The 15199-nt window shown below is 54.9% G+C and overlaps 1 protein-coding gene across 1 annotated transcript in view; it reads right to left on the bottom strand.

The window, feature by feature from the left end:
- Nucleotides 1-15199, bottom strand: part of LOC119970309 (A disintegrin and metalloproteinase with thrombospondin motifs 19-like) — a 650870-nt gene that overhangs the window by 383521 nt on the left and 252150 nt on the right. Inside the window, exon 9 of the mRNA XM_038804712.1 lies at nucleotides 7532-7672. Within this exon, the coding sequence (XP_038660640.1) occupies nucleotides 7532-7672 (141 nt within the window). The remainder of the gene's footprint in view (nucleotides 1-7531; nucleotides 7673-15199) is intronic.

Genomic DNA, 15199 nt, shown 5'->3' with positions numbered 1-15199 from the left:
AGATAATGCAATAACATTTGGAAACAGAGGGAAATGCCATTTCATCAAATGTCACGTGATTAAATCTCCAGGAATATATAAAACAGGCTGGCAACCGTAATTTGCTTGTACAAAGGGCTTAATACCTGTTTCAGGTGCAGGCCCTGGTGCCTACACTTCTTCCTTTACCAATATGATAGCTCACATACTTTCAGTGCCACCTTCCATATTGGATCCTCAGGTGTCTGTTTTACACCTGTGAAACCGGTGGTGTCAACAAATTTCTTGACTGTAATTTGACCGGTGTACTAACTCACAATTATTTTGAGATTTAGAAAAACTGATGTTACAATTGGCAGTTGTGCATTCACTACATATATACAGATAGGCAGCACAGGTGATCAAATTGAATATGCTCAAATGCTCTGCTTTCCAATTTTCTAACAAATTGTGGAGTTATCAACATTCATGGGAAATGGATTGAGTATTTCAGGGACTTGTTTACAAGGGGCAAACTTGTGGGGCTGGAGGAGTTGGAGGGATTGTTTGAGTTGCCTAGGTACCTGCAGGTTCGGGATTTTCTGAGGAGAGAGGTTCCATCTTTCCCCGGATTGCTACCTCCGTTGCAGCAAGATGAGCTTCTGTCAGAGGATGAAATGGGGGAGGGGAAGGTGTCGGATATTTACAAGGAATGATGGAGTGGGGGGCACCCTGGTGGAGGATGTTACGCGCAAATGGGAGGTCGAGTTGGGAGAGGAGGTGGGGGCCGGGACATAGGCTGAGGCTTTGCAGAGGGGAATGCTTCCTTTTCATGTGCAAGGTTAATCCTCATCCAGTTTACAGTGATGCATAGTTACCACACGACGGTGACGAGGATGAGCAGGTTTTTTTGAGGGGGTGGAGGATAGGTGGGTGCGGTGGGGCCCGCGCACCATGTCCACATGTTTTGGACATGACCAAGATTGAAAGGGTTCGGGCAGTGGTTCTCGGATGTTATGTCCGAGATTCTGGGGGTGAGGGTGCCCCTGTGTCCGGAGATGCCGATGTTTGGTGTGTCCACAGACTGGGGAGTGCAGGGGGGGGAGGGAGGGGGGAGAGTTAGGCCAGTGTATTGGCCTTTATCCCATTCCTGATAGCACAAAAATGGATTTTGCTATGTTGAAGGGACTCGGAGTTGCTGAAAGCAGGGGTATGGGTGAGCAACCTGGCAGAATACATGCGGTTAGAGAAGATCAAGTTCGCTCTGGGGGTCAGTGGAAGCGTTCACTCGGAGGTGTGGAAACCGTTCATCGAATTCTTCAAGGAGTATTGAGGGGTCAGCAAGTATGAGGGGGGAAAGGGGTTAAAAGGGAAAGGTGGGACATGGTTGAGGGTTGGTGTCGGGAGGCTGGAGGGCTGATGTAGTTTGTTGGGTCGATGTGATGTTCTTCTGATGCTGTTTGGTTGTTCTTTTGATATTTTGTACATTTATATTTTGTTTAAAAGTCTTGAATAAACATATTTTTAAAAACCATTCACAGGAAATGTCTTCTGACAGATGGGAATATGGTTACAAATACTAGAATATTAGAAGTTAACAATGTGATAAATGATTCATTTCAGAATGTTTTCTTTAATGGAACACATGGGGCGAGATTCTCCGGACTCACGACGGGTCGGAGAATAGCGGGCGTCGGAAATTTTTACGGCGACGCTGTTCCGACGCCCTCCCGCTATTCTCCGAACCCCGCAAATTGTCGGAGTCGCGTTTCCCGACAAACGCCTCCTTCCCGCCCCTGACACAACCAGAATCGCCACTGAGAGCCCCCCCGCTATTCACCGGCCCGGATGGGCCGAAGTCCCGACGTCATGGCGCCCTGTTTGGACGTCGTGAAACACACCTGCTTTTTAAATTCGTCAACCAGTCGGCCTGGCTGACGACTGCTTGGAGGAGGTCAGGGCACCACTCTGCGCACCGCTCAGCGCACCGCTCAGCGCACCGCTCGAGTCTGGCCACAACGGGGAAGGCATCCCTGGGAACGGGAGGGGGTCCAGAACGGGGGCGGTGGGGGGGACGGAGGGGGCAGTGGGGGAGACGGAGGGGGCAGTGGGGGAGACGGAGGGGGCAGTGGGGGAGACGGAGGGGGCAGTGGGGGAGACGGAGGGGGCAGTGGGGGAGACGGAGGGGGCAGTGGGGGAGACGGAGGGGGCAGTGGGGGAGACGGAGGGGGCAGGGGGGAGACGGAGGGGGCAGTGGGGGAGACGGAGGGGGCAGTGGGGGAGACGGAGGGGGCAGTGGGGGAGACGGAGGGGGCAGTGGGGGAGACGGAGGGGGCAGTGGGGGAGACGGAGGGGGCAGTGGGGGAGACGGAGGGGGCAGTGGGGGAGACGGAGGGGGCAGTGGGGGAGACGGAGGGGGCAGTGGGGGAGACGGAGGGGGCAGTGGGGGAGACGGAGGGAGCAGTGGGGGGCGACGGAGGGGGGGGGGTTAGGTAGAGAGTGAGCCGTCCAACCCCGTAACAAAATGTCTGCCACCATGCCATGGTGTGCAGGTGACGAGGACACGGCCGCTGGTTCCCCTGTGGCTTCCGGCCACAGGCCACTGACGCACCCGTGAGGAGGACATAGTTTACTGGCCGTTGGATGCAGGAAGTGACCAGGGGTTAGGCTGACCGCGTGTCAGCAGCGTGACCAGGCCACCGGGACACACTGGTATCCCATGGCTGGCGGCTGCCGAGGTGTCGACTAACGTCCGTCTAACATGTCCCGTTTCTCTGCCCCCCACCACCCTTCTGTAGGTTAGCACGATGCATGGGAACAGAACGGCTATGTTCTGCGCAGTGGTTGGGGCAGCTCTACTGGATTTGGAGATGCAGCAGCATCCACACCCACAACCCGCAGTGGCTGCAGGGCCAGCTGCAGCAGCAGAGGGAAGGGCCGAGGAGTTGCCAGTCGTCGAGCAGCATGGGGGGGGGGGAGGAGGAGGAGGAGGAGGAAGAGGAAGAGGAGAGAGTGAGGGTGCAGCCACGGCGTCAGAGGCGACGACCAAAGCCGAGGGTGTACCGTGTCCGGGTCTCTTTCCTAACAATGCCGGACATCACCTGCAGGAGAAGACTCCGGCTGAGTAGGCAGACGGTGATACATATCTGCGAACTCCTGTCGCACCTCGCCCCACGTGGAACGCGATCCCGGTAGCCATCAAGGTGACGGTCGCTCTGAACTTCTATGCTACCGGCTCCTTCCAGTCTCCGAGCGGGGACGTCTCTGGGATCTCCCAGTCATCGGTGCACAGGTGCATCCGGGATGTGACCGACGCCCTCTATGCCATCGCCGATCGCTACATCACCTTTCCCGAGGACCGAGCAAGTCAAGACTCACGAGCCCGTGGATTTGCCAGTGTGGCCGGGATACCGAGGGTTCAGGGGTCAATCGACTGTGTTCACGTCCCCATGCGCCCGCCTGCTGTGGACAGGGACGTGTTCACAAACAGGAGGGGGACATACTCCATTAATGTCCAGGTGGTATGCGACCCCCACATGAGGTTCATGAACGTCTGTGCAAGGTTCCCAGGGAGTGTGCATGACTCCTACATACTAGCGCAGTCGTTCATCCCTGCGATGTTTGAGGGACGTCCCCCCCGGCTGAGGGGCTGGTTGCTAGGTGACAGGGGTTATCCGCTGAGGTCTTGGCTGATGACGCCGATACGGAGGCCTCAGACCAATGCGGAAACACGATACAACGAGGCCCATGCAGCAACCAGGGGTGTGGTGGAGCGCTGCCTTGGCCTCCTGAAGATGAGATTCAGGTGCCTGGACCGCTCCGGAGGGGCCCTGCAGTACCAGGCCGACAGGGTCGCTCGCATTGTAGTGGTCTGCTGTGCGCTGCACAACATCGCGATGCAGAGGGGAGATGACCTGTTGCAGGAGGCGGAGGGAGAAGCTAGTGGCAGTGGTGCCAGCACAGAGGAGGAGGAGGAGGAGGAGGAGGAGGAGGAGGAGGAGGAGGAGGAGGAGGAGGACGCTGGCGGAGTGGCGGGCGCAGCACGCAGACACGACCCAGGTGCTGGTGATGTCCAGGAGGCGGCACGACGGACCCGGCAAGGACGGCGGGCACGCAACGCCATGGTGGCAGCACGGTTCACGCATCGCATGTGACGTCCCCGATGAACACCAAACCACCACCTGTATCGCTAGTCATGCAGAGGGTCACCACACAACTGCCACCACCAAACCCCCCCCCCCTCAGTGTACACTGCTCCACTTCGACATGACGCTTATCACTGGGTACAGACGGAATGGCACAACATTGATGGCTGTGTCAGCGGGTGTGATCAGTGCCATGTGGAATGATGACAGCCCGCTCTGCGAAGAGCTGTGAGCTCAGAATCGTTAGAGAGAGTCTGACCCATGGCAATAGCTGAACCATCCACCTTGGTGGCCGCTGAGTTCGTCACTGACACTCCATCACGTGCCCGCGTGGGCTAGCTGTGGGAGGGGGGTAGGGGCAGGGACTGCACACCCGGCACCGAGGTTTCACCACCCGTCACCCCCAGCGACACTCGGTCACCATCACGATTCCTGTGGCTGTGGAACAATCACACGGTATTACAAGTAAGGTGGAACAGTGTGTTTAATATTAACAATTATTTACAGGTGCCCTAGCCCCTACAACTAAACTGTGCCCTTCACCCGTGCCAACTTACTCAGTGTCTATCTTAGTTGCCTTACGGGCCCTACCACTACGTCTAAGTGAATCCCCAGATGATACAGCAGGAGTGGAGGAGGATTGCTGCGAATCGCCCCCCTCGACTCGTTTCTCCTTGGCCAAGCGTTTCCTGGGGCGACCCAGCCTTGATGGGCCAGGCTGCTCTGCGGGCGTCTCGGGTGACATTGTGCCACCCTGCTCTGCCTGCTGCCCACCCGATGCACCAGGGATGGGACGGGGGGAGGCCGAGAATTCCGGGACGTCCCGTGATGGAGTTAATGGGACGGGCCCCGAAACCTCCTCCTCCCTCGGGGAGCCCGGTGGCCCCCGGGCCTCATTTTGGGACAGAGGTGCGAGCGGGGAGGTTCCCCGTCGCACCACCGACACCTGGCGCTGCCAGTCCTGGAGGCCTGCAACGGTATCCACCAGGATCCGAAGGTTTGCAGAGACGGAGTCCAGGGAGTTAGACATTCCCGCCAGGGACTGTGCGATCTCAACCTGATTGTGCACGACGCCATCCAGCACATGTGTCAGGCGGTTGATGCTCTCGGCGACTGACTGCTGCGACTGGCCAATGACCTGCTGAGACTCGGCCATGGCCCGCAGGGCGCCGGCAATGTCGGTTTGGCTCTGGCACATTGCTGCCTGTGAGAGGGCAACCCTGTCCAGGGCCGAGGATGACGCGTGCACATTAATCCCAACGTCTTGCATAACCTGACCCATTGCCTCCACCGCGGATGCCACCCGTGCGGTGTCGGACTGGGTCTCTGCCATGAGCGGCACCACTCCCTGCTCTTGGACGCGGATCGACTCCTCTAACAGCGTCTGCAGAGTCTGGAAGGAAGCCCTCATCCCGTCATTGTTTCCCTGGGTTTCCTGAGGCATCGGCTGTGCGGGTGGGTTGAGAAACTCCAGGAACTCCGAAAACGTCTGGGAGCCAGCTGCATCCTGGGCCTGGTCTGGCCTCCGCGAGTCCGGGCCCTCTGTTGCTCCGACCTCCACCTGCTGTACCTGCTCATCTGTGATGTGCCAACCAGACTGTGCCCCAGGAGACTCATCACTAAATAGGCCCGCCGGGGTGTGTATCTCTGGGATGATGGAAGTGGTGGGCGAAAGCAGTGCCGCAAGCCCGACGCTCTCAATGGTTAGGTCCTCGTCCAGGGTGTGGGGCCGCTCAGCGACAGGAGGGTTGTCCCTGGCCATTTCTGGTGGTGGTGGTGTACCTCGAACCCTCTGTGCGTCCTGGTCCGCAGATTGGGTTGGGGCAGATAGGGCTGCCCGCTGATCGGGCACCCTCTGTTGTGAGGCCCCGGGTGAGGTGGCGGCAGATTCCTGTCTCCGTCTGCAGCCAGACAGCCCTGGTCGTTCGGCATCACGTCCTAGGGAAGAGAATGAGACGGGTTATTTCGATTTGCTCGGCAGGCCGCTGGACGGTCCCAGTGGGCAGGGTGTGTGAAGGGACAGAGGATGGGGAGGTGTCCCAGTGGGCAGGGTGTGTGAAGGGACAGAGGATGGGGGGGGGGAGGGTGTTTGTCAGGGAGGGTTGTCTCACTTGCTGCAGTTCCGCCAACCTCGCATTGCGCGATATCGCGGGTGGCAGACCCCCCAACAAGGTCCAGTGCCCTCTGTTCAAAGGTGCTGAGGGGGTGCATGTTGGGCGAACCCCCTCCAGTCTTGTGCCGCTCACGGTGGTTATGACCGGCCTTGGCCTGTTGGGGGAGGAAACATAGGTAGATCATTACAAAACGGTAGGTATCAGAAGTCCGTTCTGATACTGGCACAGTTTGGGGGGGGGGGGCAAGTTGTCATCAGATGATTGCATCTCTCCTCGGGGCCAGAGCGCTGGGTCTGTGACAACTTTGTGAACCACCCTCAAATAACTCTGCCCCAATCCCTCTCCCCCCCCCCCCCGGGCAGTTAAGGGGGAGGGATGGTTGTGACTAGGGGGCACCCTCATGGCACTTACCCTGGCAGACCTGGTGAGGTCATGTAGCTTCTTTCGGCACTGCTCTGCTGAGCGAGGGGTCTGCCCCACAGCACTGACGGCAGCAGCCACGTCACGCCAGGCCTGGCGTACCGTGCTGGCAGGTTGGCGATGCCCTCTCCGCGGGCGGATGATGCCCCTCCTCTGCTCCACGGCATCGAGCAGCGCCTCGACGTCTGCATCAATAAAGCGAGGTGCAGCTCGCCTAGGCTCCGACATCCTGCCCGACAGATTCTGTGGTCGCCCGCGCCTTTTTACGGCGTCGGGCGGCGTCACATGGGCGGGTTCGTGTCGTCGTCGCGTTCCGTCGTCATCACGCACGTAATTGACGCGGCCGCGCTGCTAGCCCATTTCCAGGAAGTGAATCGGTCGGGAAATGAAGCCTTCGCGACCGTCGTAAAACGGTCCCGATTTTTACGACCGTTTGCCGACTTTCCGCGGGTGCGGAGAATTTCGCCCATTATGTCGACAGCTTAGTGACTTAAAATCTTAAAATGGCTACATGGATAAACACACTCAAAATATACTTAAGAATTTAGTTTCCTCTGATGGCGCAGTGCAAACTGATTTGTACTTTTTTCACTCAAATATATCAACCAATTACGTTAAACTTATTAATGATTGCTCCAAAATAGCAAATTTGACACAAATCTGTTATTCAGCATGCCACCAGACAAAACTAAAGCAATTGGATGTGCCTTTAAATAAATCTCTCACATTTCTCTATAAATCTAAGAACAGAAACTCAAGAAAAAAATTGTCTGGTAAACTCGTCCTTCACATTAAATTCATTAAAGGTCAACAGTCTGTTGCATTAAATTGCTGCAACAAAATAACAGCCACAGACCTAATTTCAGTAGCAATAAAAATCTGGTATGTACATACCTGAGAAATCTTTCCAGATCATCTCTGCTGCACTGGGACCAGGATACATCACCCAAGTTTTGTCCTTTGATCCATTCCCCAGACATGATATGGAGGCCATCTGCACAGGATGGATGATCATTGTCATGATTCATTCCCATACTGAATTTGAAAAAAAGGTTAAAAAATGCATATTGTTTTACTGACAGACAAAAACAAATTAATAGTACAACTGAAGCACATTAATAGCAGATACCTGTAATGGGTAATGTTTTTATTCAAAATGCGACAGATTAGGTACACTTTCTTTAAACACAGAAAACAAAATGTCTTTCTAGGTTTCATTTTTAAAAACTTAGATTGTATATAGACAAAAGAGGTCTTGTGGCTCTTAGCTTTGGGTTCAAGTCCTACCCCAGGACTTGATGACCAAGAAAGGTGCGATCGTAATGTAGCTAAACAGGTTGAACAGCAATCTACAAATTCTTCCACCAGATGTCAACGGCAGGCAGGAAGAGCAGGAGAGATGCCTAGTCAGCCATCTGATAAAAAAAAATTTGAGCCTCTAACCATCACTACCCAGGCTGTGACATGCATGTAAAAGTGTATGTTCTCATAGCAACTCAGACTCCTTGTGCTGGGGAGGGGAGGGGTGGTGGTGATGCTGGCTGGCTCAGTTGGTTGGATGGCCAGTGTGGACCAGATTGGTACCAACAGCATGGGGTTCAATCCCCGTTCTGGCTGGGTTGAATTTGGGGCCTGCCTCCTTGCCCTAACCATGGCATAGACAATGGCACTGTGGGTCAGACCTTCCTTTGGGCAATACTTCACATGGGTGAAGGACATTTTAACTTGATATGAAGGCTCACAACAAAGGCAGATAGAAACAATTTACATATATTAAAATGAATGATATTATTTTAATAATCGAGGACAGAATAAATCATGGAGCAATGGTTGATAGAATAATTCCTCACTGGTTCAGAACATTGCATTGCTGTTATTTATGTAATATATTTGTGGTTTCTCCCCATTTATACACGGCATGTTTGAAAATAAGAATGCACAAAAAGAAGTTTAACCATATTATCTCCAGTTGCATTTCCCAGACCATTAACTCAAGTCAGTTGTTTAATTATCTAATAGAATTCCTTGCAAAAAGATTTCATGACCTTTGCACAAAAGATGGTTTGCGAAAAACTCCGCAATATTCATCTATGTTAATGCATCCATTCTCAAATCTGACAGCTATTTTCCACAGATAATATTCCCATGATTAGCGAAGCTACAGTGCACCAGATAGCTCCACTGGGATGAACGAGTACTTCAGAATTAGGTGTAGCCTTCTGGCAATATTAATCAAATCAGTACTCCAATCAGAATATGGGCTTGATTTTAAACATAAACAGTTGATGTATTTATTCAAGGCCATTCAATGGGAACTGGGTGCATTTATTGAAAAGGCTAGCAGCAGAACCCAATACAGCTCAGTTTAGTGATGGTAGCCTATTCCTTCAAAAAACTAGTTTGATCTTATAGAGATTTTGCTCATGGGGTATCATGTCAAAGGGCACTCCAAGATTGTAATTCTAACTTCAAAATTTGAATCATGATCCTAGCTAATAAATGTAATAACATTATACGATGCAAAATTTATACATGTAATTCCAATTGTGCTTCCAATAATTAGTGGCCAAAACCTTCTTTCAGCATTAGTTCAGTGTTTTTCAAAGTGGGGGTTGCGACCCAGGGTGGGCCACGGGATGATGTAAAATGGGTCACCAAAAGGTCTCCAAACATGATCCCCGGAGATCTCCTGACCTTTTCCCCAATTTCTCCCTGGGTGCATTCTGGTTATAGTGCAGTGAGCGGCCACATTAGGCTGAGGTAGAGGTCGGTGCTGTGGACCTTCTGCCTCCCTGGGTCACTCTTATAGCTACCGCCACCGATACAGCCTCCTGCAGCCACTCCCGTTTCTGCAGCAGCTGATCAGCCAGGTTAGTCAGCACCTGCACATACAACTGAAGAGTTTAATAGAAAAAAATCAATTATCTTTGAATTTATTTCCTGCAGAAACTCATTCTGCACAACGTTAGTTTCCAGCAGTGTTTCACAATCTTTTTTTTCCAGGCCTGCACCCCCATCCAAAAACAACTAACTGCCGACTGGAATATCTATCCACAATTACCCAGGTCAGTAACTCTTAGCCAGAGTACTCCCTTATGCAGGATCTAGTTTGAGCCGATAATTCCTGTGGGGTTCTCCCCACTTTTCAATTAGTCCATTTTCACAAAGATGATTTATATTTGCCCCATTCTGAACCCGCTCTGGGGTGACGGGTGTGGGTTTGGAAACTCAACCATCCAGTCAGAGGGGAAATGCATCTGTACAAATCGAGCTAAGAGGAAGCACAGAGTCAATAATCACACAAAGAGACAGATTTCAGGGTTAACATTCTGAATCGAATGCATGATTAATGTCTGCCACTGTTAACATTGTCAATTAAGACTTCCGGTGGCGGCTATGACTAGCTAAGTCGCACGTTTGGCGGCTCCTGCTACAAAGGTGTTTTCGGGCCGACTGGAGGGCCCCAACGGCGCTGGAAGGACAAATCCCGGTGGGGGAAGGCTCCCTGAGGAGAACCAGACCAACTTTATGGTCGGTACCCGGAGTGGGGTGGCAAAGAAAGCAACAGCAGCTCCCCAAAAAAAGCGGGGGAAGAAGACCAAAATGGCGGCCGGTGGCGCACCCGAGGAATGGAGGAAATGGGCGGAGGAGCAGCAGGCCGCTCTCCTGCGCTTCTTTACCCAGCTGAAAGTGGAGCTCCTGGAGTCAATGAATGCGACGACCACCAGGCTGATGGGAGCCCAGGCGACCCAAGAGGCGTCGATTCGGGAGCTGCAGCAGGAGATGACTGCGAGGGAGGAGGAGGCCACGGTCCTCGTGGGAAAGGTAGAGGTGCACGAGGCACTCCACCTGAAATGGCAGAGCCGTTTTGAGGAGCTGGATACCCGAATGAGGCGGAAGAACGTGAGGATCTTGGGCCTGGCAGAAGGCCTGGAGGGGTCAGACCTCCCGGGATACGTAGCAGAAATGCTGAGCTCCCTGATGGGGGCAGGGGCCGTCCCTTCGCCCCTGGAGCTGGAAGAGGCCTACAGGGTCATGGCTAGGAAGCCAAGAGCAAATGAGCCCCCGAGGGCGGTGCTGGTGCGGTTCCAGCGACTCAGCGATCGTGAGAGAGTGCTGGAGTGGGCCAAGAGGGAAAGGAGCAGCAAGTGGGAGAACTCGACGGTGAGGGTGTACCAGGACTGGAGTGCGGAGGTGGCAAAGCGGCGGGCCCGGTACAACCGGACAAAGGCAGTGCTACATGCAAAACGGATCAGGTTCGGAATGCTGCAGCCAGCGCGCTTGTGGGTCACCTACAAGAACCAACACCACTATTTTGAGTCCCCAGAGGAGGCGTGGGCCTTTGTACAGGAAGAGAAGCTGGACTCGAATTAGACCCAGGGGATACTTGGCGGCCGTAGCCGCTCGGGTACCTTCAGCGGAACAAGCGGTTCTTTTTCGGCTGTGTCGGAACTGGGCAACTCTTATTGGAACGGTTTCCCTTTTTTTCTTTCTTTCTTTGTTTGGATCTTGAACTCTTGCTTTGGTTCTTCTTCTGATGTTTTTCCCCCCTTTGCCAACTTCCCTTAGTTATTGTTATTGTGGTTATTCATGGTTATTTATGGTTATTTATATTGTTTGGTAGAGGGCGACTGTTAAGTACATTGTTATTTGTTATCTATCTGTTATTTATAATGTTAAGTTGGGGAGGCGGGACGGGGGGGGAGAGCAGATCGGGGATATGGGCTCCTAGGGGGGGTTCTTTACAGGCATGGATGGGGACGGGGGTGGAACTGAAGATGGCGGGGTGGGGTGTGGCAGGGCGAAAGCGCGGGCTGAGGAGGGGGGAGGGGAGGAGCGCGGGGCGTGGCTAGCAATGGCGACCTTTCCCGCGTTGGACCGGGGCCAGGGAGGAGTGGCAAGGGGGGGGGAGGCCCCCCCCCGAGCCGGGAGGAGTCGGAGTGTGGCAGGAGCAGCCGGGTCAGCGTAAACCAGCTGACTTACGGGAGTACGATGGAGGGTACATCGCGGCTAGGAGGGGTCCTAGCCTGGGGGGGGGGGGGGGGGGGGGAGGGGGGTTAGGGAGGGACACCGGGTTGCTGCTGGAAAGACCAGGAACGGGAAGTGGAGGACTGGAGGGGTGTGGGGAGGGGGCCATCGCCATGGGGAGCGGGTCAGAAGGGGAGGGTCGACCCGGGGCGAGCAGGGAACAGGACATGACTAATCGGCAGGGGAAGGGGGCGGGTCGTCCCGCGACCCGGCTGATCACTTGGAACGTGAGGGGGCTGAATGGGCCGGTCAAGAGATCAAGGGTATTCTCACACCTGAAGGGACTGAAGGCTGATGTAGCAATGTTACAGGAGACCCATTTGAAGGTAGTGGACCAGGTTCGCCTGAGAAGGGGGTGGGTGGGACAGGTGTTCCACTCTGGATTGGACACAAAGAACCGGGGGGTGGCGATTCTGGTGGGAAAGAGGGTGTCGTTCGTGGCGGAGGAGGTGGTGGCGGATAAGGAGGGTAGGTATGTGATGGTGAAGGGTAAGCTGCAGGGGGAGAAAGTGGCGATGGTCAACGTATATGCCCCGAACTGGGATGACGCGGGTTTTATGAGGCGCCTATTGGGCCTCATTCCGGGACTGGAGGCAGGGGGCTTGATCATGGGGGGGGACTTTAACACAGTGCTGGACCCCGGGCTAGACAGATCGAGCTCAAGGACCAATAGGAGGCCGGCAGCGGCAGAAGTGCTGAGGGGGTACATGGAGCAGATGGGAGGAGTAGACCCATGGAGGTTTGGTAGGCCGAGGGCGAGGGAGTATTCCTTTTTCTCCCACGTCCATAGAGTGTACTCCAGAATCGATTTCTTCGTGTTGAGCAGGGGGCTGATCCCGAGGGTACGGGAAGCTGAGTACTCGGCCATTGCGATCTCTGATCATGCACCACATTGGGTGGATGTGGAAATGGGGGAGGCGCGGGACCAGCGCCCGCTGTGGCGGCTGGATGTGGGGTTGTTAGCGGACGACGAGGTGTGTAAAAGGGTCCGGAAGAGCATTGAGAGCTATCTGGACTTGAATGACACGGGTGAGGTGCAGGTGGGGATGGTCTGGGAGGCCCTGAAGGCAGTGATCAGGGGAGAGCTGATCTCCATAAGGGCACACAGAGAAAGAAAGGAGAGGCAGGAGAGGGAGAGGCTGGTGGGGGAGCTATTGGAAGTGGATAGGAGATATGCGGAGGCACCAGAGGAGGGGCTGCTGGGAGAACGGCGCAGCCTGCAGGCCAAGTTCGACCTGCTGACCACCAGGAAGGCAGAGACACAGTGGAGAAGGGCGCAGGGCGCGGTCTATGAGTATGGGGAAAAGGCGAGCAGGATGCTGGCACACCAGCTTCGCAAACGAGATGCGGCTAGGGAGATTGGGGGAGTGAAGGAGAGGGGCGGGAAGGTAGTGCAGAAGGGGCAAGAAGTGAACGGGGTCTTCAGGGATTTTTACAAGGAGTTGTATCGGTCTGAGCCGCCGACGAGGAGAGGGGGAATGGAGGACTTCCTAAACAAATTGAGGTTCCCAAGGGTCCAGGAGGGGCTGGTAGAAGGGCTGGGGGCGCCAATAGGGCTAGAGGAGCTAGTCAAGGGAATAGGTCAGATGCAGGCGGGGAAGGCGCCGGGGCCAGATGGGTTCCCGGTGGAATTCTATAAGAAAAATGTGGACTTGGTGGGACCGGTACTGGTACGAGCCTTTAATGAGGCGCGAGAGGGGGGGGGGTTCTGCCCCCGACAATGTCGCAGGCTCTGATCTCCCTGATATTGAAGCGGGATAAAGACCCCGTGCAGTGCGGGTCCTACAGGCCTATCTCGCTTCTGAACGTGGATGCCAAGTTGCTGGCAAAGATCCTGGCAGCTAGAATAGAGGATTGTGTGCCAGGGTTAATCCATGAGGACCAGACGGGGTTCGTGAAGGGGCGGCAGCTCAACACGAACGTGCGGAGATTGCTGAATGTAATTATGATGCCGGCAGTGGAGGGGGAGGCTGAGATAGTGGTAGCGCTGGACGCGGAGAAGGCATTCGATAGGGTGGAGTGGGAGTACCTGTGGGAGGCGTTGGAATGGTTTGGGTTTGGGGAGGGGTTTATTAAGTGGGTGAAGTTGCTCTACTCGGCCCCGACGGCGAGTGTAGTGACAAACGGGAGGAGGTCGGAGTATTTCGGGCTCCACCGAGGGACCAGGCAGGGATGTCCCCTATCCCCCTTACTTTTCGCACTGGCGATTGAACCGTTGGCGATGGCACTGAGGGGTTCAGGGGGGTGGAGAGGACTGACTAGGGGGGGGGAGGAACATTGGGTATCGCTGTATGCGGATGATCTAGTGCTGTACGTGGCAGACCCAGAAGGGGGAATGCCGGAGATAATGGAACTATTAGCAGAGTTTGGGGACTTTTCGGGGTACAAACTAAATTTGGGCAAAAGCGAGGTTTTTGTGATGCACCCGGGGGACCAGGGAGAGGGTATTGGGAGACTCCCCTTCAAGCGAGCAGGAAAGAGCTTTAGGTATTTAGGGGTGCAGGTGGCAAGGAACTGGGGGGCCCTCCACAAGTTGAACTTTTCCAGGCTGGTGGAACAGATGGAGGAGGAATTTAAGAGGTGGGACATGGTACCGCTGTCGCTGACGGGGAGGGTGCAGTCAATCAAAATGACGGTCCTCCCAAGGTTCTTGTTTTTATTTCAGTGCTTGCCCATCTTCCTCCCTAGGGCCTTCTTCAAAAAGGTGACGAGTAGCATCATGAGCTACGTGTGGGCGCACGGCACCCCAAGGGTGAGGAGGGTCTTTTTGGAGCGGAGTAGGGACAGTGGAGGGCTGGCATTACCCAATCTCTCGGGGTATTACTGGGCGGCAAATGTGTCAATGGTGCGCAAGTGGATGATGGAAGGGGAGGGGGCAGCTTGGAAACGAATGGAGAGGGCGTCCTGTGGCAACACAAGCCTGGGGGCCCTAGTAACGGCACCATGACCGCTCCCCCCCACGAGGTACACCACGAGCCCGGTGGTGGTGGCCACCCTCAAGATATGGGGGCAGTGGAGGCGTCACAGGGGGGAAATGGGAGGTCTGTTGGCGGCGCCAATAAGAGGGAACCATAGATTCATCCCGGGGAACATCGACGGGGGATTTCAGAGCTGGTACAGGGTGGGCATACGGCAGCTGAAGGACCTGTTTATAGAGGGGAGGTTTGCGAGCCTGGGAGGGCTGGAGGAAAAGTTTGAGCTCCCCCCGGGAAACATGTTCAGATATTTACAAGTGAAGGCATTTGCTAGGCGGCAGGTGGAGGGGTTCCCCCTGCTCCCCAGTAAGGGGGCGAGTGATAGGGTGCTCTCGGGGGTCTGGGTCGGAGGGGGGAAGATATCAGACATCCACAAGATAATGCAGGAGGCGGAAGAAGCATCAGGGGAGGAGCTGAAAGCCAAGTGGGAAGGGGAGCTGGGAGAGCAGATAGAAGACGGGACGTGGGCTGATGCAGTGGAGAAGGTCAATTCTTCCTCCTCGTGTGCGAGGCTGAGCCTCATTCAATTTAAGGTGCTGCATAGAGCTCACATGACGGG

Source organism: Scyliorhinus canicula, chromosome 8 (assembly GCF_902713615.1).
Source record: "Scyliorhinus canicula chromosome 8, sScyCan1.1, whole genome shotgun sequence".
NCBI lineage: Eukaryota > Metazoa > Chordata > Chondrichthyes > Carcharhiniformes > Scyliorhinidae > Scyliorhinus > Scyliorhinus canicula.
The sequence above is the reverse complement of the archived record's forward strand: the minus strand, read 5'-3'. Positions and strand labels throughout refer to the sequence as shown.